This window comes from Cheilinus undulatus, linkage group 3 (genome assembly GCF_018320785.1).
Source record: "Cheilinus undulatus linkage group 3, ASM1832078v1, whole genome shotgun sequence".
In the NCBI taxonomy this organism is placed as follows: Eukaryota; Metazoa; Chordata; class Actinopteri; order Labriformes; family Labridae; genus Cheilinus; species Cheilinus undulatus.
This window is the reverse complement of record NC_054867.1, coordinates 30,750,191-30,776,633: the sequence shown is the minus strand read 5'-3', so window position 1 is coordinate 30,776,633 and position 26,443 is coordinate 30,750,191. Positions and strand designations below refer to the sequence as shown.

Sequence of the window (26,443 nt, the reverse complement as noted above, 5' to 3'; positions counted from 1 at the left end):
AAGCTCCAGCTACACGCCCTAAAAAAGGTTTTTGTCATTATTCTTCAGCAGGAAAGGGCCCTTTGCTTTTCTTTGATGTTGTAACAAATGGAGGCTTGGTACAATAACCAGCCTGGTGTGGATTAGAGTCAGCCAGGTTTGCAGGAGGATCAGGACATACTGGCACAGAAGCCTGCCAAGGAGCATAAGATGGTGATTTTTGTGTTAAGAAACCAACAACTTTGGAGCAGCAGGCTTCAGACTGCAGCTAGACTGGTTGTTGAGATGGCTGCAGGAGTTTCAGTTTTTGGATACTGCAGAGCATAACCACTGTCACTTGTTGTGGTAGCATTTTTGTAAGGCAATGAAGGGTAGATGAACTGGAGCCAAACCAAGAGAAGAGAAAGAAATGCCTTTCACTCTGCAGGGAAAAGTGATTAAATCACCAGTATGTGCACACTGCAGTCTCCATTTTAGCCACAAGGGGGATCATCATACTTTGTTCCACAGTTACCAGCCCTCTAGAGAAGATGGTCCTTCCACAGCAAGTCTGTGTTTTCAGAAGATCTCTGAGAGGAGCTTTAGCTGACTGCTAGAGTTGAATCAGTGCAAAATACACGAAAGCCTGCTTGGAGTTGGCAAAAAACTCCATGTGTTCTGCACTAGGGAGAGGCTTCCATCTAGCTACTTTGCCATAAAGCCCAGATCTGTGGAGGGCTGCAGTGATGGTGTTTCTTCTGGATTTTTTTCCCCTATCTCCACACAGGATCTCTGGATCTCAGAGTGACCATCACCTCTACTACCTTGTCCCTTTTCCAATCATTCCCAGTTAATGTATTTTAATGTATTTTTGTGCTAAATTGCAAGTGTTTTTGAAAAGGATCTGAATACTTACGCCAGTTTGATATTTCAGCTTTTTGTTTTTCATAAATTTGCAAAAAATTCTAAGGCACTTTCTAAAATTTAACATCTGTAGGATCAGGCCTCAACATCACAAAAAAGTAAAGGGGTCTATGCATGTGAATGCACTGTACCTGCAGTTCTAATAAGTAAACTTAATAAACTGAATTAAAACATTATCAATGAAGTGACTGATTCAACTTCAAGTGATTAAAGATATGAAACACACACATCTGTTCAATTAATTTATTGATTTATTATAAACATTGGTATAAAGGACACTATATCAAGTATTGTTAGAATTTTCTTTGCAAATATTACTTTACATAAAATCATCAACAAATGATTCCAGTTGGTAAATTGGAACAAATCTTCAGTATGCCATTCATAACTAATATAACTATAACTAATAATGCCACTTAGCTTCATACAGCAGATTCCAAAAAAGGGGGAAAAAACAGGCAAAGTTGTTGCATTCATACAACGACATGAAAGATGATATATGAATTTTAAACTTACTGTTTAAAAACCAATGTATTCTGCCTAGACAAAGGACAGTGCAAAAAAAAGCCACAAAATGATTCAACTATGAAATCTTGAACTACTTATAGAGTCCCCTTGTTATAATTTCATTACATTCATAAAAGTTAAAGAAGTTATGAAGATATTTAGTAGTACACAGTAGATATTCTGGTAATAAATGATCATTTCATGACCTTATTGATAAACTGCTGTAAAGACAACTGAAAGTGTCGGATAGGCAATGTTTCAAGGTAAAATAAAGTATCTGATGACTTGTTAGCAACTTCTTGATGACAGCTAACTCTAGCATTAGCAACTTCCTAGCTAACATTTCAGCTTGATAAGTTTATATGATATAATCTGTTAGGTCCTATGTCTAACTACCAGACTAACTCTACATTTATTAAGATAACTTAGAATGACTTCAGACCTGTTATGCTGTGTAAAACACGATAACTAATAAGCAGAACCCATTAGCTAACATCTGACCACGGATTAGCCTCTTGGGGTGACGGACAACTTTTCAAGTGTCTCCTGAGAAGTAGCATACCCCAATCAGAGTATCATTTTCTGTTTGGTGCCACTTAGATAATGTGGTTAAGGGTCTTTCTCTTCTTGCACTTCTTTAAAGTTTATTAGTATTAGCAAACAATGAATCAGTGCATTTCCACCATTCAGTGGTAAGTAGCGTGGATCAGAATATCTAATGTAGAAGTTGAAGGATAAATGTGTTGGATAAAGTAGAGAGGAAAACAAGACATAAATATCAATAGCGCTAGTGTACGAGCAACATATTTTTGAAGGAGACACGGTTTGTTCTGTCAGTTTTTCCTACTGAAATATATGAATGAAAAAAAAACCTATTTTCATTGGTCAATATACTACCAGTTTGCCATCTGATAACTTGGTGGTTGTTTGGTTTGTGACATAAAAGGCCAACAGGAAGAAAGTCCAGTAGTAACCAGCTGAAAGTCTGCATATCACCCCCTACTTAAGCAGTCTTCAGTCCTTTTGTTATTTAATCCACATTTAAAAAGCCAAACTGGTCTCAAATGAAGAGACAGTTTGGAGCAAAACAGCCAGCTCTACTGAGCTGAGCCAAATGATGTGGATCTCTTAAAAGAAATGGATTTCCTGTCCCAATGAGAGAGACTGGATAGACATCAGCTGAGGAAATATGGGTAAGATCAGAGTTTAATGTGTTAAACCATGGCAAAACTGTGCTGAATCAAGCCAGACCACTTTGTGAAACAGACCACAATGAGTGTTGTGTGTCATCGATCATCCAGGCTTTAGACTGAGGCTTTTTAATTCATACCTGCTGCTGTTTCACAGTGAGTTTTTTAAACTCTTTTTTTGCCTGAATATTTCATTACTTATAGGACACAAAGTAGTTCAAGAATCAGCAGTGTTTATATTTTGAATGCTTGGCATAGTCATAAACAGTTTAAAACATGGCTGTAGGTAGTGTTTCTTTATGCAGAAATCACTGCTTGTTCCCTAAGGGGGGTTCTCTTTGCAGACATCATCTGCAAAGAGCTTACACTGAGACAAGAAAAGTAGTCCAAATAAATGACTATAGCTGTTTCTCAGTTTAACTTTGCATGAAAAACTACTGATTGTAAACACCTGCTCAGAATCATAATATCTATTTTCAGGCAGACTCTGTAAGTAGATATCAGCTAGTAAATTGTGGAGTGCTAACCTTAGCTATGGTACGTAAGCTTAAGGGTTATCAAAGACAGGGTCAGTTTCAGTTGATTGTCAGAAGCATCATGTCTTTTCAGAGTTACTGCCTTACCTGTAACACAGCTGTATGACATTAAATCAGCTTTTAAACTCCCCACCAAAAACATGGTGTCAGAGGAAAATAATCTGGTGGAAGATTTTTATTTCATAAAATCTACAGTAAATAATTGAAAGAAGTGAGTTGACAGATCAGAGATCTGTTACATCGTCGTCAGACCAGTCTAGTGGATACATCCCTGCTGAATTGTATTCTTCTCTCCGATTTACCGTAGCAAGACCACCACCAACACAAACACCACTTTTATAATAAATTCCAGCACAGGGTGACTGTTTTGGCTCTTTAAGTTCTGTGTCCATTGTCAAACGGTAGGTAATATAACTTTTACGGCTTGATGGTGCGCCACTGTCTCTGCCAGTAATGTCTCTGCCGACAGTCTGAGTCCAAGAGGGTGGTGGAGCTGTGAAAAGACCTCCCGCCACAAGCTGTCCATGATGAGCCGCATTGTCAACACTGTGTCTGAGGGTGATTGGAGATGGGGGACGTATGTCAAATTGGATCACTGACAGAATACAATCGCGCTCGCTAACCTTTTTCTGCCATAGTAGCGCTGCCTGAGAGTCAGAGGGGCTAAAACAGCAGACAGGGTCAGACTTGTATTCTGGTGTAATTGTCGTTGGAGAATCATCATATGGACACATGGGGTTGCTGCTGAACCCTGTTCTAGTCAGGTTATACTTGGCCCAGTTGCTCGGAATGAGATCCTCCCAGGTTTTCTCAGATTTCCTTAATGGTCCTTTCTTTATGCGGGCAAGGAGGGTGTCCCACAAGCTTTTCTCCTCCATCTTTTTGGACATCTCACTCCTACTCTGCCCAGGATCACCTCTTGATTGAGCAATAGAGGGTGTCCAGAAGATCCAGGATCCTAAAAGGAGTAAAGAAAAACCCCAGGATATCTCAAGAATTCTGGCCCAGAACTGGCTAAGCCACCAACCCCAGCCAAAACGCCTCCAGTTTCCCAGTAGCCCATAAAGCCAAAGGAGGCTATACATCTGAAGGCTGCAGCAGAGAACCCCAAGGAAGGCACACACTGCTGTAACTCGCTTTGCTCGCCTCTCAATCCTCTGTGTAGGAACCCACCGAGGAACAGAAGACCCGAGTACGGGACGTAGATGAGAAAACGACTTGATGAGGAATACGATGCAGAAAGGGAGGCCCCAGCAGAGAGAGAGGGTCTGCAGCAAGAGAGGGACTGCTGGAGACAGAGTTTGAGAGAAAAGGTCTGCCACAAGTAATGAAGTACATATTGTTATTGCGAGCACTCCAACCACCCATGCGCGCTGTAGCTTTAGTGGAAGAAGCATCAAGTTCAACCCTCTGAGTGTGACCAGAGCAAGAGCAACCTGTGCCCACAAAAGGAGCTGAAGAGGAACATTATGCAGTGCTCCCAGAGTTGCTCGGGACAGGACCTGACGGGTGCCATAAGGATCTAGTAGAAGAAGGACACCCCGCAGAGTACCACTCAGGATCAGGAGGACATTCGCAAGGATCAGGGAGTCACAGAAGGAACGAGGACAAGTGCATGCACCACCTGCTCCTATAACCGCCATTCCTGCTAACAAAATGAAAAGGCTTGCTGAACCATAGACATGCAGCTCCCAGGCAAACGTCAGTGTGCGCCTCATATCATCCCAGAGCAGATTGGTGCCACTAATGTTGGTAAAAACAACACAAGGACTGAGTACACAGTTTACTCCAGGTCCTGACAAGTTCTGTTTGGTCAGGGATGTAACCATGTGGTTTTGGACTGGTCGTTTAGGGCTGGCCAAATCTGAAAATGAGAGACAAGGAAGAAGAAAGAAATGGAGAAAAATATTAGGGAGATTGCTTATGCTAAAGACTTATCAACAACATTGCATGTTAAATGGATATTTCAGTATTTTGAGTTGAGTTGTATGGTATCTGGCAAAAATAGTGGCATTTCTGGGACCTTAGCTGTAACCTCTAAAAAGGAAGATGGGACAACAAGTTTGTCTTTTTCTTCACTTTTCTTTTGAACAATGGAGCATTAGAACAGTACTGCATGGCGAACTCTTACTCATTTCATTAATTCATTTCTGTTACATTCTCAGGTGTATTTTACGTCACTTTATGACACTGCTTTACGGCATATAGAGCTGCAGTTCCAAAAGATTAACCAAGCAGCAACCTCCGGTTCTGAAAAATGAAGCCAATTCAGAAGTGCAAAAAATTGCAATATGCCGAGTGTCCACTTAAGGCTGCCTGGAGGAACACTGGAAGTCCCGTCTGAACACATGTTAGAAAGCTGTTTTTTTACACAAGAAATAAACTGGTTTACAGCCTGGTTCAAAAATGACGTGTCTCATCAGCTAATGTCTTCATGTCCTCTAACTGTATGGAGGGTTGGAAGAATTGGACAAAGTCTGTGTGACGTCAACCGTTTGATTACAATAGGTGGACTCAAACTGCTTTTGAAGCCAGCCCGTGGTGGCCTCCATATTGAAATCACTGTCTCAACTGAACTTTGGATCAACCTAACAGCAGACAAGAGCCCACCCCCTGAGCTTGACTTCCTGTCAGCTAGCTAGCTAGCATTCTGGTTGACAGATAGGTAGCTTCTGCCTGTCAAGCTATCTGTCAATCAAATGAGACGCGCCAGTCGGTGTGTGCTGTAAAGCATTTTATTTTCTAGTGTAAAAACCAGCTTTTTAACATGTGTTGTGTATGCAACTTCCGGTGTTCCTGCAGCCAGCCTCAAGTGGACATTTGCCATATTGCAGTGTTTTGCAGTTACGCATTGGCTTAATTTTTCTGAACTGGAGGTTGGCGCTTGGCCATGGATTGGCTTCAAAAGCAGTTTGAGTTGTCCAATTCTTTTTACAGTCTATGAGATTAACCAATGCATTCTGCAATATTTTGGTCAGTTGAAGTATCTCTTCAAATACTCTGAAACACATGAACTTAAGTGTTTTTAAGCAAGATAACTTTTTTCCTTTCAATGTAACTTAATGTAAAGCACATGAATTACTTTATTAACTAATCAAAGATCACATCATTAGCCTCCAGAGATTTGCATTGCTTTAAACAGGAAGATAGGCTATACAGCGCCACAGACGATTATACTTTCTCCTTACCCCTGAAATCTTTGAAATCTTCATGGCTTGTCTGTTTACACATGCACCCACAGTGGGTGAAAAGGAAGAAAAAAAAATTGCAGACAAAGCAGACTTGTACTACGAGGACATTGTTTTTACGTCAGTGCTATGGGTAATTGGACTATTTACAGTATCAACTAAGCCTAAGGTCTAGTTCCTATGTAGGTTAGTATTTTTGAAGACAGAGTTTTCTGTCCATTTTGGACCTTCATACACTGTAGGGGAACCGTTGAAAAACTTCCTCCATGTTCAAGACTTTTAGAAACTTCATTTACAGTTTTTATGTTTTGATAGGGAAACAGAGATTTTGGCTTGTAATGTCACTATGCACCAGTTTCTCCTTTGTTTGATGCCACTGGTGTGTGAAATTATCACTTCATTTACATGGCAACAGCAGACGTAGCCAACTTGTGCTGGTGCTCATGTTGCTAACTGGATTTTAACATGCTTACACATAAACACTCAGCTGCTCTCCCAATATATTGATGACCAGAGATACCTGAACAGGCTATGGAGGTCACTGCTGCTTCAAATAGCAATCTGAAGATACAAACCATGCTGATCATGTCAAGTGTTTTGGATGAGACTCTGTGCAGTTTGGAGAATTTTTGCATGTCAAGGACATTGCTGTGTCTGAGTGAGCTGCTTCACATGCACAGTGAATGATGGAGAACTGTTGACTTGGTGTACTCTTTTGTATGGGTGAGGATGTTTTTGAGAATTTAGCATATGTTGAATTATTTCTGAAAAGGATGTGGAAAAAGCTTGCTAAATGATCACTCATTCTGGGAATTTCCTCAAAGATTCCCTGCTGTGTTTACACATTGGCTCAGCACGGTTTCACATAAAAAAAATTGTGCAGCCAGGATGAAAAAAAATAGCTGTTTTTTTTGCAGCTCACCCCAAATTTCAAGTGCAATAGCTCAAGCTTCATGTTTTAATGTGGGCTATATTTGGTTTTAATTTGCTGCATGGGCTACAGGCTACATCTGGCCTATGGACCATAGTTTAGACACCCCTGCCACAGACTGTAGCAGACAACCACTGTGATCTCTGTGCATGTAGTGAAACTCCTCTGTTAGCTTGTCTGTTATTACTTTGTAACTCCGTCTTTTTGTTGATACTGTTAAACTTGGGTATATGATTAACTACACATATAAGGATAAGATTGTCATCATATCATCAGTTTCTTCTGCTTCATCCACCACTTTGAATCATTTTTAAAATACATCTTGCTGTTGCCTGCCTGAAAGTTTCTAGTAATTTTCAAGATTATATGCACAAAAATCTAGTGTCTCTTGACCTCAATCTGCTATTAAATGTTGACTTACCATCCAAATCCTCAATAACTTTGGTTGACTGAGTCTGTGTTATCTGTTTCTCAGTTGCAGAGAAGCTGTCCCCCATGAGAGCCTCCTCTGAGATCATGTGTACACTGGAATGAGTATATCCTGTAATTGAAGCATTAGCCTTGTTGTCGCTGGGGTCATGATTCCCTAAGCGATGTAGGCTGAGTGTTGGTGTTGTAGTTAATGAGATTCCTGATCCAGATGAGTTTTCATTGCTGGCTGGATTGATGAGCTTTAATGTTTTCCCATCATCACTGGTGTGTCCACTGCCTCCCACAGAGTCCATGTCGCTCTCTGAATTGAAGATATCTTCAACAGCCAAGATGAATGGGTCATCGTTGTCTCGGTCCATACTTCCAGTCATTTGGACAAAAGCAGACTCTTCAAGGGAATGTGAAGTTTGAAAAACGCTCCCAAGTGAAGACAAAGATATTGTCAGGGTGATGAAAAACAAAGAATGAGCCATTTTTGAGCAAATTCCCAAAGACCTGCAGAAAAACACAGACACAAACACATTCGTAATGATTGTGAAAGGACTGATAGTAAAAAGACTGTAGAAGTAGAGTCAAACAGATTCCTCAGTAATTAATCTTGTGTGTCAATCCTATAAAGGAGCGTAATTCCCACCTGTAATCTAGTGAGTCACTTCTCAACATCTATGGATGATAGGCTGACCTGCCAAAAGTGCCACATGGACAGAAACACAAAAGCTAGCAACATTCATCTGTTGTCTCTAAAACCATCAGGTCACCAATCTGAAGCTGCCCTTGTGAATCATTACTTACTACAGGTGCATCTCAAAAAAATTAGAATATCATGAAAACGTTCAATATTTTTTGTCACTCTTTTCTGAAAGTGAAACCCATATATTGTATAGACTTTTTACACATAGAGTGAAATATTTCAAGCCTTTATTTCTTGAAATGTTGATGATTATGGCTTACAGATAAGAAAACCCACAATTCAGTGTCTCAAAAAATTAGATTATATAAGATTAATTAAAAAAACGATGTTTAAAACAAATGTCAGGTTTCTGAAAAGTATGTTGGTTTTTATGCCTTTAATACTCGGTTGGGCCTCCTTTTGCATGAATTACTGCATCAATGCGGCGTGGCATGGAGCCGATCAGCCTGTGGCACTGCTCAGGTGTAACGGAAGCCCAGGTTGCTTTGATAGCAGCCTTCAGGTCATCTGCATTGTTGGATCTGGTGTCTCTCATCTTCCTCTTGACAATACCCCATAGATTCTCTGTGGGGTTCAGGTCAGGCCAGTTTGCTGGCCAACTAAGTACAGTAACACCATGGTCACTGAACCAGCTTTTGGTACCTTCGGCAGTGAGGAAGATGAGAGACACCAGATCCAACAATGCAGATGACCTGAAGGCCGCTATCAAAGCAACCTGGGCTTCCGTTACACCTGAGCAGTGCCACAGGCTGATCGCCTCCATGCCACGCCGCATTGATGCAGTAATTCATGCAAAAGGAGGTCCAACTGAGTATTGAAGGCAGAGAAATCAACATACTTTTCAGAAGCCTGACATTTGTTTAAATCATCCTTTTTAATTAATCTTATATAATATTCTAATTTTTTGAGACACTGAATTGTGGGTTTTCTTATCAGTAAGCCATAATCATCAACATTTCAAGAAATAAAGGCTTGAAATATTTCACTCTATGTGTAAAAAGTCTATACAATATATGGGTTTCACTTTCAGAAAAGAGTGACAAAAAATATTGAACTTTTGCATGATATTCTAATTTTTTGAGATGTACCTGCATATTTTAAGATAAATAAAGGACCTGAAGTATGCAGGAAAATACAGCACAAGTACAATGCATGTTAATGTTGGTCTTAGCATGAAATATCACAGGAATAACTATTAGTTGTTTTATACTTTTCATTTCTGTGTAATAATACAGCCCACTCCACCAAAAATGAATAGCATAACATAACATAAAAAAATGTGCATGCAATTTGGAGAGGAGTGCTATGACGCATCCATCTATGACTAAAGTTATGTCCTGGCATTACCAGCAAAGCAGTTACTCCTGGAATAAAGACACTATTAACACTAACAATTGACCAATCCAACCAGATAATTCAGACATACCTGTTAATCCTTTGAGGAATCTGCTTCTTGTTAGTGAATCACAGGCAGCTCTCCATTGTCTCTAGCAGCAAAATGAGTGTCATCTGATTTCTCATGTTGTGCATATGGAGCATTACTGCGAGTGCACACATTGGATTTAAGGGCATGTTTACAGCGACCTAGCCTTGAAGCACATGTCGCATTCTTGTGTCTGCACCGGCTGGTCTCTTGGCAGCCTCCCATCCTGATGTCACTTGCAAAAATGGTTGCCAAACCCAACTACCATAAACCAGCTTAAAAGATGTCTGGATGAGGGCATTTGCCTTTACATATTTGATTTAAAATATGAAAAAACTGGGCTAACTTTCTATTAATGCATGCCAAAAAGCTACACCTGCATCTTTCTACAACAGTTGTGTCAAGGTAAATCCCTTCTGGAAAGGATTACATTAAGATTCTTACAGTGGCACAAAGTCACATAAAGTCATAATGGGATGCCAACTGGACACAGTATGCTTGTTTTGTTTATGCAAACATTCAGGCTCTATCATTCAAACACTTTACACACTGAAATGCCAGACATGACTTATGGACATTGATCATATTATATGCATACTGTATGTTAAAATGAAACTGCAAGTCCCGTGTGTTTGTTGGTTTATTTTTATTTAGTTTTTTTGAGCAGGCTGTAACAAACATGATTTGATACCATGGTGAATTTATATGTATGTACATAACTAGCGCCAATAATAGAGAACCCTTGCATAGTCACAGACTGACTGCACTGAGTGTGGGAATTAACTCTTTCATATCCAGGGTGTAAAGGACGTAGCCTATTCACACAGCACATTTGTGCTGGTCCACCTTAAGTGGAGCAAGAGGCAGTTTGTTGTGGGGCGAACAGGGGGAGGCCCTCAGTAGCACATGCCTGGCTCTTTAAGGCGGACTGGGGAAGTTAGAATCTGTTAAAGGTACATGCGTTCAAATGTTAAAGCCAGCCATCAAAACCACCGTGCTGCCAGGCACTTTGGTATTGGTTCAATTTATGAATGTTAAAGCGACAACTTAATGATTCCCTGTGTAAGTGCAGTGCGGCAGGTTAAAAATGAGAGTGATTTGGTGGCAGAAAGTGGAGAAAGTGTGACAAATAAGGGGAATACTTCAAGAATTTTTAAGCTTTGAGACTGGAATCATCATAAGGCCAAATTAGGAAATAAATGAAGGAAATTTGAAGTTAAGTTTGATATTGATGTTAAATGGCTTTTTTCAACTCCCCTTTTAATATGTAAGAGTGAACATTTTTACTAATGCCGATGTTCTCCGTTTCAGTTCCGCCTAATAAAGAAATCAGTGTGTTATAAATAAAGTTAAATTTACATGCAGTATTATTGTAAGTAGAAAAAAAAATCCGCCTCACACTGAGAAAGACTTAATTTAAACTTCTTTTTTTTTCTTCTTTGTTCACTTTGGACCTGCTACCCACCGGCACCTGACTACCTGGGCTGTGCACGGGGATCTCTGTTGAAAAGACAACATTATCCTAACCTTAGTTTCCCGGGTTTTCAAACAAACTCAGGAATAATAATGCATCTTCATAGTGTGTGCCATTGAACCACATACCCTCGTGTGTCTTAATATCATTCCAGTTCCCATCACACTTTTATACAGCCTTATAATAACTGAATTGATCCTGATGAATTGATCTCAGGATGGGATCTGTTGTTAAGAGGACACCTCGGCAGGCCTGTGCCTCGCAGAACAGCAGTCTGCGGACGAATCGCGCTGTTTCTTCGGCCTGTACTTCCGTAATTTTTATCTCTCTAGATAAACAAAGTGGAGGGTTTTTGTATGTGCCGCTGTGTGCTGAAACCTGTTGTGATAAACCTCTCTCGGGATTCAATTTGGATGAATCGATGTGTGCTCTCCTGGAGCTGTGAAACTTGTTTTACAACGAGTACCCTGCCTGGATCTCACCCTGAAAATAAGCAGACGTCAGACCTCGCCCGCCCGCTGCTGCTGTTAAATTTTTATCTCAATCTAATCACAACATTATCTTCGGGATTTCAGTGCTACACGCACTATGTAGCGCAGCTAATAGCATGCTCCTGGTAGCGGTTAGACGTTTATCGGCTTTTTAGTTTTAAACACTGTGCCTTGGCGGAAAGGAGAGGATTTCGTTTTATTTAAGGTAGCATGACAGGATCCACAACCATGTAGCTAGCTAGCCAGCTAACGCTAGCACAATGATTAGCTAGCGTCACGTTATTTCAGTGGGGGACTTTTTGCTTTGTGATATGTCTTATGAACAAAATGCAATTCTCGGTTAATTATTTTGCAATAGACGTAGAATTACAAATGACTTTGTTTGAACTATATAACGGGTGTTAGCCAGATAACTATCCATATGGGCTGAGACAACACAGTGCCATGCTAACATACTGAAGCTAGCATGCTAGCCACTAGCTGTAATGCAGATACTATCATTAGGCAAAAATTAAAATAGATAAACTACTATTAAATAAAGACTAATAAATTATTAAACTATAATGCCTTACAAGCACACTAAGTTAGATTTAGCTTTGTCTTACAGTGTATTCATGTTTCTTCGTTGATCTTAGCGTAGCTCATTGTATTACAAGCCAAAATGCGCTTACTCTTCTGTTTGTTGGTTAAATATTTTTGAAATATTAAGTTATTTATTTAGCAGCTTACAGTCTCTTGTTTAAATAGAGTTAGATGTAGGATAAATCATTTCAATATTAGTCCAGTATTTTGTAAAATGAAAGCCTGAGCTGCTTCAGAGATGCTAAGAGTCCCAAATGTGTAAAAAAAAAAAAAAAACACTGTCTTTATTTCCAGGTTTTTTGACGATGAATGAGCAGGAGAGTGGGGTGGTCTCCTTTGATGAATATGTGCGGCAGAAGGCCCGCAGTGTGCCTCAGCACAGGATGAAGGAGTTCCTGGAGTCTCTTGCTAAGGGCCCAGAGGTGCTGCAGGAGTTCAGTCAGCAGGGAGGGGCAGCCACAACCACCAACACCACCACCACAGCCATGGTGTACCAGCAGCAGGGTGCAAACTGTATCTACACAGACAGCACCGAGGTGGCAGGCTCCCTTTTGGAGCTGGCTTGCCCTGTAAGAGAAATCCCACATTTTTTGTTGCAGCTGCTTGTGCTGAATGATATTGCTGATGCACTGCACTATGCTACACTTCATAAATGCATGTTTTTTGGCAGGTGCAAGTGACCTCAGCAGAGATTTCACCTCATCTATCTGTGCACCAGGAGTCTGAACAGCAGCTTCAAGTGCAGGTGAGTTTTTAAGCCGTAGTCAATTTGTTTTTCTCTTGCATACTTTCAGATTGCACAAGGGAATTATTGCCCTCTTCGAAGAGAGAACAACAAGAGCAGAGTTTTGCTTTTTGAGTCAAAAGTTTCATAATTTACAGTTAAAGTACCTACCACCTGCTGCTGAGGAGAGATGTCAATTCAAAATTTTTAATGATCACCATTTTATTAATTCATATGTACACAGCATCAGTATGTTGTGTTATCAGTTTTTTGTCAATCAAATTTGGATAATGAATGAAATGTACTATGTATTATGTCTAATGCAGGAAGCGTCCTGCAGCAAGCAGATTTTAAGTTAAATGATCAGGATAAATCTTTCACCCACCTTTCCTCTGAATTTTTGTTAGTCACTTTGCCTGTCCCCAGCTATGTAAACATGACTAAAATTAGTATCGAAATCTGGTACTGATGCCAACACATCTAATACCTACCGGACCGAATTACAACACAGATGTTGATACTACCATACGATACCCTGCCACCCCAAATGAAAGGCAAGAAATACCTCGGAAACACATGGCATTTGTTTGACTTATGTGCACTCAATACTCAATACAATACCCAACTGTAACCAAACCCTCCAGCTACTCTGCTGGTATTGTTACATTTCTTCAGCATATGTAATCTTTTCTTTGGAGGAGAGTTTTTTTCTGCAAAATAACATAATCCATTGTAACATGTAGACTGCCTCAATGGTTATTTTTCATACTCTCTCTGCACCAGGTTCAGATTCAGGAACAGCAGGGTCAAGCAGTCAGCCAGGTTCTTCAGGTGGCCTCCCCTTCACAACAGGACCTGCAAGGAATCCCAGCAGCACATCTTGTCCAGCAGGGAGAGCTCACAGAGGAGCAACAGCAGCAGGTAGATAGCTGGATACACATATTCCCCACTTCAATCAGAACAGATTTTAAGGGCATTATTGCGGCATTACAAGTATGTTTGCTTGTGTTCCACAGATTCAGGAGCAGCTGGTTGCAGCTGTAACTGGAGGACAACAAATCCAGCTGTCAAGTGGCCAACAAATCCAACATATTCAGCTGCCAGGAGGCCAGCAAATTCAAATTCAGGCTGGCCAACCAATTCAACTACAGGGTGGCCAACAAATTCAACTGCATGATGGCCAGCAAATTCAGTTACCGGATGGCCAACAAATTCAACTACAGGGTGGCCAACAAATTCAACTACAGGATGGCCAGCATATTCATTTACAAGGTGCCCAGCAAATTCAGCTACATGACGGCCAACATATTCAGCTACAGGACGGCCAACACATTCAACTACAAGGGGGCCAGCATATTCAGCTGCAAGGGGGCCAACATATTCAGCTACAAGGGGGCCAACAAATTCAGCTACAAGGGGGCCAGCAGATCCAGATCCAGACCATAGAGGCCATGTCCCCTTCACAGCAGCAGGATTCTCCCCGGGATATAGGGAGAAGGTCTGCAGCTGTCTCAACAGTCCTCCAACCCGCCAAGAAGCGTAAGGTGGATGTCCCTGTAGCTGTTTCTTACTCTGTTCCCCAGGGCCAGCAGGTGGCCACTGTTCTAGCCATCCCTCAGGGTCAGCAGCAAAGCTACGTGTCCCTACGACCAGATCTGCTCACTATGGACAGTACTCAACTGTACAGTGCCACAGGAACGATCACAGGTCCCACAGGTGAAACCTGGACCATCCCAGTGTACTCTACCCCCCAGCAGCAGGGCGTGACTCACATTGCCATACCACAGGAAACATACAACACAGTACAAGTTGCCACCACCAATGGTAAGGACAAAATATCTCCCAGTTCAAGGTCTGCAGAGGGGCAGTCTTCCACCGCCGGGTCACAGGAAGAAATAGTGCAGACCCTTTTCCCGGCGCAGTTCATGAACGGGAACATTCACATCCCTGTGGCAGTGCAGACTGTAGGAGGGACCTACAACACAACACAGTCTGTGCAAATATGGGATCCAAATCAGCAGCAGAGCCAGGGAGAAGAGGGACAAGAGCAGCAGCTCCATCTGCAGGTTTGAAAACAGTTTTTCTTTTTACTATCTATAATTAAAATTCAAATTATCTAAAAGCCTGGATGGCTGCGACTAAATATCCTAGCCATTTTATTTTTGTCACTCGATGTATAGACTAAGTTTGTGTTAAAATTCATATTGATGCTGCTGAGGAAAAAAATTACAGGCTTGCATCACTCTAAGATGTTCACAAAACCTGAAATGTACTTGTTCAAATTATTATTGTGCTTTTAGGACGCAACAATACTTAAAAATCTTATAAACTCAAAGTACCTTTAACGTTACGAATGTCTTTCTTGGTTTATAATATTGATTAACCTTGCTCTTTTCTAGATTGTGAACCATATCATTTTTATTTTGGTATTTTGCAGGGTCACATAGAGCCAGAGGCCAACGCTGAACCGCCCACAGAGATTCTGGTTCCTGTCTCTCTTAAACCAGAGGAGGGCTTGGAGGTGTGGCGCCTTTGGGCAAAGCGAAAAAACGAGGAGCTAAATAAACAGGAAAACAAAAAGCTTGCACCCATAGGACGTAAGTGAACTATTAATCATTGAAAACATCTTGTGCTCTAAATTCAGAAATAAGCAAGCCCTACGACTGTAATTAAAACTTTGTTCATCCCTCTGTAACTGTGTCCAGGCCGTCAGCCGCTGCGTTTTCAAGAAGACTTAATATCCAGCGCTGTAGCGGAGCTAAATTTGGCTCTTTCCCTAATGACTCAGGAGGCACGCGGCTCAGAAGAGGAAGAGTTTGCATCCGATGTTCTGTATTATGTATTCTTATGTATACAAAAGGTAAGTATCCTCAAACAAGGCTTCTGTATTGTAGCCAAAAGCTTTTTAAATTAACTTAACATGAGTTTTTCTACTCGTAGTATCTCTTTGAAAATGGGCGTGTGGATGACATCTTCTCTGATACGTATTACACACGTTTTTCTGGGTGTTTACACAAAATCCTGGAAGGTTGGAAACCAAGTGTCCATCCTTTAGGTAAGTATCTGTGCAGAACAGTTGGTGGCAGTTTTATTGTTACTGTGACATGGCTTCTCAGAATAAATGTACATTTGCTGAAGTGTTATAGCCATGCTTCATCATCATCAAATAATCTGTTTTTGTAGCACCAATACATAATCAAACTAGCAGTATTGAGCCTAGATAAAGGCTTAATACAGCTAGTTTTTAGCCTCCCCTAAACCTTCCCTTTAAGGGGAAGAACCTCAAGCAGAACCAGACACTTGTTGACAGCCATCTTTGATGGCTGGGGTTGGAAAGGGGCTGGGAGGGGTGGAGGAGAAGCAGGAAGAGAGGGATGCAGAAAGAGGGACAAGAGACACAACAAACGGAAGACACATTTATGGTTGTCATGACCATAAACATATCTCCATTTGTAGGATAAGGCTATAACGTCATAAATGACAGTAGCTATATGTGACTAATCAGCCTTAACAACCAATAAATAATAGAAAACAGAACAATGCAATATTAGCATTAACAGTTAGGAGGATAATGAATACAGAGAGGATCCAAAGCAGCAAGCCATCGATGTCCATGATAACGGGAGCAGTGTGTTTGGAATTTGCAAGAAAAGCCATGTAAACTAAATAATGGTAATGAATAGAAAAATGAATAATATATATATAAAGGTGATTATAGCAGTTCATGTTTAACATTATATTATTATTATCTGACATAATATTAATAATACTAATAATCATTTAAGGCTGATAAGTTGTACTAGTTAGAGTTAGGTTGGTCCACAGCAGCAGGTTGTACATTATAGAACTGTCAGATGGTCAGAAGGTCAAACTCGCCCCCATGTACCATGAGTTTTATTGGTGCCATTTTAAATTCTGGCTCACTTTAAATCTAACTAGATCGTCATGGTAACATGTTCTAGACTCGTAATAGGTACCAGGTTATGTTCAAAGTTACAACTTGAAATCTGCTATAAAGGGCTGCCATTTTTAATCTTACGTGGCAATGTTCTGCATCATAGATCGTCAGTTTGAAGAAAATGTTTACTGGTTGCAAATATTATGATTCTAACGCCATAGAACAACAGTACAGTTACAATAACTCATATCCTACTCTATGCTTTACTTTGCGGAGCCTACATTCATTTAGTTTTCACTATTGCATTATTAGTTAGGCAGTTATTTCATTGTATTTTTTATAAAGTGAAAATAGCAGATAGAATAACAGTTGCTGATAATACAGCCGAAACCACATGTATCATTATGAAGTCTAGGTGTCTTCTTGCCCCTCTCTTCCTGGCAGCAGCACTGTCGTTTTTACTTCAATAACTGCCTATAAATCGTACAATTCATGCTATTCAGTCTGACAGCTTGCACCAAATGGCAATAAATGCCTTCTTTTAAGTGAGCATGCACAGCGTCGAGAGACTTCCTAACCAGCTTTATGATACCTGATATCTCTTAACTGCAGCTTCAGGCTTTGTTGAGCCCAATTACCCAAGGAATGCCTGGGTATGTTTATCTTATGTCCTGGAGTATACCATGCATGGGAGTTACAGCCCCTATGTTCTTTATGTTTGTCACACTTTACAATGTGACAGTATTAAACAGCATTCCCACACATAGTATGTTCACTGATATTGTGCAGGCCTATTTGGCAGCTATATGAATTAATGCATTAATTGAATTCAGTCATAGAAAAACGTACTATGTGCTGTGTATCTATCCTAGGTTATGTCATTCCAAGTCATGTGACTGAGGAGATGCTCTGGGAGTGTAAACAGCTTGGTGCACATTCACCAGCCACATTGCTAACAACTCTAATGTACTTCAACACTAAGTGAGTAACCGCCTGTCAGTCTCTGTAATGATTCAAACATGTCTTGTATCTGGAAAACCGTGGTTAAAAACTGTCTTTGTCACAGGCATTTCCACCTGATTACACCTGAACAGCACATGAAAGTAGCTTTCTCAAAGGTCCTGCGACACACAAGGAAGAACCCTGCTAACACCAAGGACAAAGCCACCAGTATCCGCCTTCTCAAAGTACAGGGTGCACACAGCGCAGGGCAGAAAGGTGCTCCTCACACTTGGCCTGATGTTTAAGTGCCTCTGTGTTTCCATCAGATTTAGACAACAGATGTTGCTAACATGTTGTGTGGCATCTTTTTCAGGACCTGATGAAATGTATGAAGAGCAGGCTGAGGATCCAGAGAATCCTCTCCGCTGCCCCATCAAACTCTACGACTTTTATCTCTTCAAATGGTGAGTTACGCTCCATCTCTTAAATCCTTTGGTAACCAGATCAGTTTCAGTATGTACCCATAACGGTATCCTTACTCTCTTCGCCTGCAGTCCTCAAAGCGTTAAGGGACGCAACGATGCATACTACATGACTCCGGAGCCAGTGGTGGCACCCAACAGCCCAATGTGGTACTCCTCTCAGCCTCTGAACAGTCAGCAGGTGGAGCACATGCTGGCCCGCATCATTGTGGTCCGGGAGATCCAGGAGATCATCAGCGCTGCTCCTTGAGCAAAAACCAAGAAGACCTAAAACATGAACTACACTTGACCCATTGGAGCTAGTTCTTCAGTCACAGACTGGAGGCTATGCAGTATCCAGCCTGTCTCCATAAACCTCAATGAACATCTGCAAAGTATGGAACAACTCTTGAAAGAATCATCTTTCTGTTTCATGTCAGCAAAGATTATTTCTCTTACATGATCTGTTTTCAGCTGATGGGATGGACTGTTCTTTCTCTATCTTTGTAAGCCATTGCCTCTGTTTGTTGGATTGCCATGTAAGGGGAACTTCATTTTTCCTGTAATAGTCTTATGAGCGAGGATATTTAACCCTCAGTACCTAACCTCACAGATCATTATCCTCCTTACTTCTCTTTGAAGTCCCACTATGATACGTTGCATCCTACTGGACATCTACAGGGGACCACTGCTCCAAACTGTTTTTGTATAGACTGCATTTTGGATCATATATGATGTTCAAAGCTGAAGAATTTGTGCCTGTTTTCAAAAACGATGTTATAATTTATGCTTGTGGATCATTGTGAGTTTATACCTCCAGATATTCACAGGGTCAAGTGCTATATTGTAGTGATTCAGGAGATTGGAAACATTACTCTCAGGTCCAAGCTGGTGATTGAAACCCTCACTGAGGATTTTTTTGCTAACCTTTTCCTGTATATGTGTACAGTCAGTTATTAAACAGGACATGCAGATGGAAACATCTTTGTTGAGCAAAATACTAATTCTTGTATCAGAACCATAACCTACATAAAACATGGATGAAGTCTGGATGGAATTACCCATGGCTTCTGAAGGTGTTTTTAAGCCTGTCATTGGTGATCATACATTGAAAATACTCACTCAAACTTACTTTTGCTCAGTCTAATGACAGGGAAAGAGGGGAAGCTACAGCAAGCCATATGCCTCTTGGCAAATAGTCTTTATCCGTCCATTAACTCAGCCTGCCCCTATATGCAAATTTATGCATTACTTTTGGTCTTCATACAATCCAAACCTATGATCATTAAAATTGTCCCCCTGGCAGTCTATACAAATAAAGAAATAATCTTATTAAATTTCAACAGTTTTTAACCAGACTGTAAACCTAATTATTCCTACCATAAAAGTTGGCATTTTGAGGTACCTTGGTGTTGAGTTTGAATCTGACCCTGCCCTTTGCTGCATGTCATTCTCCCTAACTCCCCTGTTGTGCAAAAAAAAAAAAAAACAACAACAAAAAAACAAAAAATAAAAGCCTTATTAACATGGGCCTTTAGGCTGGGCATATACTCGCTGTCAAAGCTTTTGTTCATCAATGTGAAGTTAACAATCATGATGCAAAAGGATGCATGCATGAATGCAACATGAAACAGCAAGTATATTTCCAGTCAAATTTGTGATTTCTTGGCTTTTGCAGCCAGTCTCAAGTGGAGTCTTGAGGACTGCTTTGGTCTGCACTTCCACATGGGCTTCATGTTTTAGGACCAGAGCTTGCTGCTTGACCAACCTTGTGAAGACATTGTTTTTTAAATTAAGGCATGAGCTCTTTGTTATCCGTGAAAATGCTGCTTTGTTGAAATTAAAATATTTCCTAATGAGCCTTAAACAACAGCGAAACTTGTTAAACTACACCAACTATAATTCACATTTACCAAACTGCTGAAAATAACTCTTAGTGCCTGCTACCTGTGAAATGGGTATTTTGCTGAGTGTCAGTGAGGCTGGGTGAAATGTCTGGTTAGCCTGTTTTTGGGTCTTATAATACAGGTTGCATGTAGCGTACCGATGAGGATTGTATATTACATTACACAAATCTTTAACTGCATAGTTATAGCTGCATAAAAATACATCTGCTGGAATTTATTGTTTTGGACATATACTCTGTGCTCTCAGCAAATAATTGCCAAGCGCAAACAAATACAGACCTTTAAAACACACCCTTGAATGTTTTACCCTTTTTTGATTTCATAAATCAGTCATGATCAATAAAATTTGGCCTTTTTGACAAAAAAAAAAGAAAAAAACTGTTTATGTCGAAGTGAAAACAGATTTTGCAAATTAATTTCAGGTAAAAACATGCAAGGTAAAACAAGTGTTTGCATAAATTTTTACCTCCTTTGGTCTTTGGTCTGACGAGACTAAAATGGTACTTTTTGACCATCAAATAAGACGCTATGTTTGGTGGACACCCAACACCGCACATCACCACAAACACCATCCCTGCTTGAAAGCATGATAGTGGCAGCATCATGCTTCTTTGCAGCTTGCCTTGGAAGGCTTGTAAAGGTCAAGGGTGAAATAAATGTTTCAAAGTATAGGAAAATCCTGGTGGACAGTCTTAGTCTGTCTGCAAGAGAGCTACAGCTTGGGAGAAAATGTATTTTCCAGTGGGATAATGACCAGAAGCACATAGCAAAAGCAACAGAAATGGTTTAAATACAACAGGGTGAGTGTTCTGGAGTGGCTGAGTCAAAGCCCAGACCTCAATCCAACAGAGAATTTGTGGCTGGACTTGAAAAGGGCTGTTCACAGCTGATCACCATGCAACCTGACAGAGCTTGAGCAGTTTTACAAAGAAAAATGAAGTAAAACTGTCCAGATGTGCAAGCCTGATTGAACATTACTTTGAAGGAAGACGTTTAACTTTGTCATTAGAGATGTTTTTGGACTTTTTTTGGTTAAAAAAAAAAAAAAAAAAAAGGCCAAATTATGTTGACCATTATTGAGTTGTAAAATCAATAAAAGACTTTAATAGGTACTGAAGTTTACTGTAATTTAGGTCAAGTTTGGCTGTACCATGTAGTGGAAAATAGACCTTGGATTTTGGTCCTATGGTGAAAATGTGAAGATAATCCATCGTTCCTCATGTCTTGGGGTAAAATTCTTGTGGTGGATATATATGCGATTGATAAAAGTAGTTGGGATACAGGTCTTTTTCAAAATTTTATTACTTAAATGAGTTAAGTTGCAGCCACATTCTATTCTATATGAAAACAGTTCTTCACAGCTAATGCCTATGACATTTAGACATCAGTTGAAGTGCAAAGACTCGAAGAGAGAAAAAAGCCAAGAGGTGGTTATTCAGCCAGTCTTATCAGGTAGTGTTAACTGCAGTCTGTTCAATGTTTGTGTGAAGTATTTAGGTAGGGGGCATGACACGTTGATCTCGTCTTGGCGTATTCCTGGCAGTGTCAGCTGTCGGGCAAGCAAATGAAGAGGAAGGTACCGGATCTTGCTCTGTTCCAGTCCAAGTTTTTCCAAGACACGTTCAGGTAATTTCTATGCATCAGAAAAAAAAGGCAGTTTCAGAAAAAAGCATGTGACATAAAAACAAGAAGGCTCTTGTAGAACGATCTAATGTTAAATACTATATCTTGATGAAATTTCAAAAATCTAAGTGGTGCAAAGCTGACAGCTGAGTTAAAGTTTATAGATTTTTATTAAAGGGAGAGCTACCTAATAAGTGTTGCCCTGACCTGATATTTGGTTTGTTGTTAGTTTCTGCAGAAAGGCAATGGTGGAAATGTGGGTCATAAAAGTAACTATTAGAATAACAATTTCAGGCAAGCATAGCTCCCCTGCTGCATTAACAACTACCCCTCTCTGGGCCCCTGCCTGAAGGGATCCACTGCACCAATCCAAAATCTGTTCAAATGTCAATATAGACCCTTAAACAGATGTGAATCCATCTTTTATTTTGTTCAATTTATCTGTTACATTCCTGTTGTTTTCTGTGATCTTGACCTATTCATGTTGTTACCTTGGTAACAGGCTTACCCATGAGGAGTTAATTTCTCAGTGGCTAGTTATCAACGGAAAAGCAGCACAAGGTATTGGGATAAGTAATGTTAACCAAGATCTTGAGAACACACCTCAAATGTAATTGCTATCATTAGAAAACTGGGAAAATTAAAAGTAGGAATGCATGTCGTCATAGGGCTTCTGTACCTGCATAAATTAAAAAAGAGTCTATATTTTGAAACGCTGATCTGTTCTTATCAGTATAGATCAGTAAAAAAAAAATGTATATATCTTTTGCCAGTTTGTTGTTACGTTGCTATATTTAAAACATTTGTGTTTATCAGGAAGCATTATTCAGGAATGGTACAAAAATTGATAAGGAGAGTGGCATAATATAAACGTATGAGGATGGAGTTTGTCTCGATTTGTGGAGTGATTGTGACAAGTGATCAACACTAAACAAACTTGGAAGTGAACAAAAGTGTCATAGTAGTATTGATGACTATTTTTTTGTGTTTTGTATTTAGGTGTAGACTCCTTTTTTACCTTTATATTAAAGTTAAAGTTCTGTGTTCATGCAAAGATGTAAACATATTTTACCTGGGGTGCCAGCTTGCTCCAGTGTGAGTATTTGTGGTCACCAAGAACAGAGCATGACAGAGTGTAGGCCATGTGAACCCTCATCTGGTGCTTCACTCCTGTTGACACAAGAAAAAAAGCAAGAGGAAAATGGCTTGAAAAATTAAACTTTAGCAAAAGATTTGAGATTGATTTCCTGTGAATAGCACAGTCTTCTTACTGGTAAGAGGTTGAAGCTCTACAAGGCTGCAACCATTGCTGCTGTCGATGACTCTGTACTTGGTCACTGCGGGGTGAGCTTGCCGGTTGGCACGGACTTTGGTTACACCGTTGCCTGCATCATTCATTCTGAACAGAGGACTTAGAGCCATCTGAAGTAGAATCAAAAAAGAAATGAAACAATATCCAATAGGCAAATTCTCTCAGTACATTTTCATAACTTATTCTTCATCCAAACCACAAAAGAAGAAGCAGCACCTTGTAGTGTGGCTGAGAGCCTGTGACCGCTCTCTCTACCAGGGGTATGTCAATCACTCCTTCAGATGGAACAGGGACACCGACTGTGATGACCCTGAGGATGGATATGAGAGGCATCTTCATGTTTAGGTGAATGTTTATGGTAAGATAACAGGTACAAAAACCTCCGGCCTATTTAACTTCTTTTCTACCCTCCTTATACAAAGCCTTACCAGTACTTTCTCTGCACTTGGTTATTTCTGTAAAGATTTAGTATGTGCTCTACAACTTCCTCCCTCCTGGCCAGCAGGAGAGCTCCTGATGTTTCCTTCTCCAGTCCCAGACAGGGGAGCAACTGAGAATCAGAACTGATCTTCATGCCATCCATCATTTTAGAGAGAACAGGGAGCACTGAGGAGATTGATGTGATCCCAGAGTCCTCTGACAGAAGAAAAAAGCATGAGACCAACCCTGGTTTATCATCATAAATCATGTTCATGACTATGAGAAAATACATTCAGATGTGTACCTTAATAAACAGGTGCATCTCAAAATATTAGAATATCATGAAGGTTTTTGCAGTGATTTAATTCAAGAGGTGAAATTTCCATATATTCTAGATTTGTCTTTTACAAACTGAAATATTTCATTACTTTTTTGTCTTAATGTTGAGGATTACAGCTCCCAAAAATAAAAAATCAACTATTTCAAAATATTATCCATCCATCCATCCATTTTCTGAAAAATATCAGAATATCACAAAACATTAGTTCAAAAAAGGATTTATAATACAGAAACGTTGACCTTCTGGAAAATTATGCTCATTAATGCATTTAGTACTTGGTCGGAGCTCCTTTTACACAAATTACTGCATCTATGTGACTCGACATGGAGCCAATCAGTTTGTGGCACTGCTGGGGTGTTATGAAGCCCAGGTTGCTTTGCAGCCTCATTTATTGTTGAGTCTGGTGTCTCTTATCTTTCTCTTGACATTTCCCCAGAGACTCTCTGTGGAGTTCGGGTCAGACCAGTTGGCTGGCCAATCAAACACAGTAATACAACGGTCAGCAAACCAGTTTCTGGTAGTTTTGGCTTCACTGTGAGCAGGTGCCAAGTCCTCCTGGAAAAGGAAGTCAGAATTTCCATAAATCTTCTCAGCAGATGGAAGCATTCAGTGCTCTAAAATCTGGTAAATGGCTGATAGCGTTGACTCTGGACTTGAGAAAGCACAGTGGACCAACACCAGCAGATGACATGGCATCCCAAACCACCACTGACTTTGAAAATCAAAAACACTGGACTTCAAGCATCTTGGATTCTGTGCCTCTCCACTCTTCCTCCAGAGTATGGGACTTTGATTTCCAAGAAAATTATAAATTTACTTTCATCTGAGAACAGGACCACTGAGCAACAGCCCACTTCCTTTTCTCCTCAGTCCAGGTGAAATGCTTTTGCTGTTGTCTGTGGTTCAGGACTGGCTCATGAAGACAACCCTCTCAGCCAATTTCCTGGACCTGTCTGTGTGTGGTGGCTCTTGATCCACTGACTCCAGACTCAGTCCGCTCCTTGCGAAAAAATCTTGAACCTGTTTTGTTTGACAATCCTCTGAAGGCTGAGCTCATCCCTGTTACTTGTGCACCTTTTCTTATCACACTTTTTCAGTCAACTTTCCCTGAATATTCTCTGATACAGCCTCTGAGAACAGCCTGCCCTTTCAGCAGTGACTTACCCTCTCTGTGGAGGATGACAATGATTGGACATTTATCAAGTCAGGCAAACTTCCCCATGACTGTGGTTGTGTGTACAGTGAACCAAAGGGATAGAATAAAGGCTCAGGAAACCTTTGCAAATTGGACTTTACCACAATATTCTAATATTTTGAGATAGTTGATCTTTGGTTGTTGTAAACTGTAAGGCATAAGATTTTTAAAAAATCTTGAAATGTTTCACTTCCTATCAGCTTAATCTAGAATATCATCAGCCTCACAGCATGATTGCCTAAATTATTTTTTTTGCCAAATTGAGATATTGCCTCAATCTACTCTCCTAACGCCACTAATTCATTTTGCCATATTTTTCTGAGGACCGTAAAATATGACTTCGCGATTATACTATAAGGCTAACAATAAATAGAAATTTAACATTCTGAGGTAAATCAATATTTTTTAAGATGCACCTGTATATGATATGATCTCTGTGTTGTTGCTTATGACGATTAAAAACCTCCTATTTGCTATCTTTGAAATTAAATAGATTTACTTAGCCAGAAAGATGACTAAATGATCAATCTCGTAAAGTCTTTATCGTAAACTGAGCTATAGCTCCTAAACGCATACTTTTGGTGTATTTACAACAAAATCCTTACATTAAAAAAATGTTAATTTTAGTGATATTTTACCTCTGACAGGAACGCCATAGGGTTTGTTGACAACAACCACATCTTTATCCTGGTACAGCACGCTTCTGTGGAGATGTTTGGCCAGGACGTTGGGATGAACGTGTTGTAGCTGCTGACTGAACCGTTTCAGCTCCGTTACCCTCTTCTGCTGACCGGACACCGGAGCCTCCACTGGGGGCTGCTTCGCCTTCTCCTGCTGGACCTTCCGGGCCAGGTCGATGGCTCTTAGCTGGGGTTTCTCCCCTGAGTCCGAGCTCGGGGAGGGTTTAACGGCGGCGGTCTGGCTCCGGCTGAGAAAGGGTGCTGCCTCTGGGCACCGGCGACAGTTCGTCTTCTGTCCGAAGATTTTGTTCAGACCGAGTTTCCATTTTGTACGTGAAATCCTCGCCCCGTTGTTCATGGTGAGGATTTGTTAGAAATTTACAGCTGAGTTACAAATAAGAGACACAAAGCTCTCTGTTAATATCTTCAAGGCCACTCCTTTCAGAATAAAATAACATCTTATAGTTAATCGTATAGAAGTAAAATTATACGAGAAATATTCATGTAATATTACTTATTTATCATGTAATGATAGGAAAACACAAGCCTGACCTTTCAGAGCAATCACCCATCAGAAACACATGCATGTAGTTGATGCACTTCCTGTGTCGTTA

At 40.3% G+C, this 26,443-nt stretch overlaps 2 protein-coding genes across 3 annotated transcripts; one reads left to right on the top strand and one right to left on the bottom strand.

The window, feature by feature from the left end:
• Positions 1-11,504: 11,504 nt before the first annotated feature.
• On the top strand, positions 11,505-21,040 carry LOC121506938 (glutamine-rich protein 1-like). Of its 2 annotated transcripts, none has more exons than XM_041782995.1 (12): positions 11,505-11,950; positions 12,622-12,896; positions 12,998-13,072; positions 13,835-13,972; positions 14,068-15,117; positions 15,489-15,648; positions 15,757-15,911; positions 15,992-16,106; positions 17,822-17,930; positions 18,016-18,167; positions 18,265-18,355; positions 18,446-21,039. In XM_041782995.1, the coding sequence occupies exons 2-12, from the start codon at positions 12,633-12,635 to the stop codon at positions 18,621-18,623; spliced, it is 2,487 nt and encodes an 828-aa protein (XP_041638929.1). In that variant the 5' UTR covers positions 11,505-11,950; positions 12,622-12,632; the 3' UTR covers positions 18,624-21,039. The 2 variants fall into 2 exon arrangements, with proteins under 2 accessions (XP_041638929.1, XP_041638930.1); XM_041782996.1 differs by having other exon boundaries at positions 11,541-11,559; positions 18,446-21,040.
• A 503-nt stretch (positions 21,041-21,543) lies between these two features.
• On the bottom strand, positions 21,544-26,438 carry rpusd4 (RNA pseudouridine synthase D4). The gene is made up of 7 exons (XM_041781932.1): positions 26,382-26,438; positions 25,788-26,213; positions 23,623-23,830; positions 23,411-23,504; positions 23,154-23,304; positions 22,955-23,052; positions 21,544-21,892 (listed from the first exon to the last, which is right to left on the bottom strand). Exons 2-7 carry the CDS (start codon positions 26,185-26,187, stop codon positions 21,695-21,697), a joined length of 1,149 nt encoding a protein of 382 aa, XP_041637866.1. The 5' UTR covers positions 26,188-26,213; positions 26,382-26,438; the 3' UTR covers positions 21,544-21,694.
• Between the last annotated feature and the right edge of the window lie 5 nt (positions 26,439-26,443).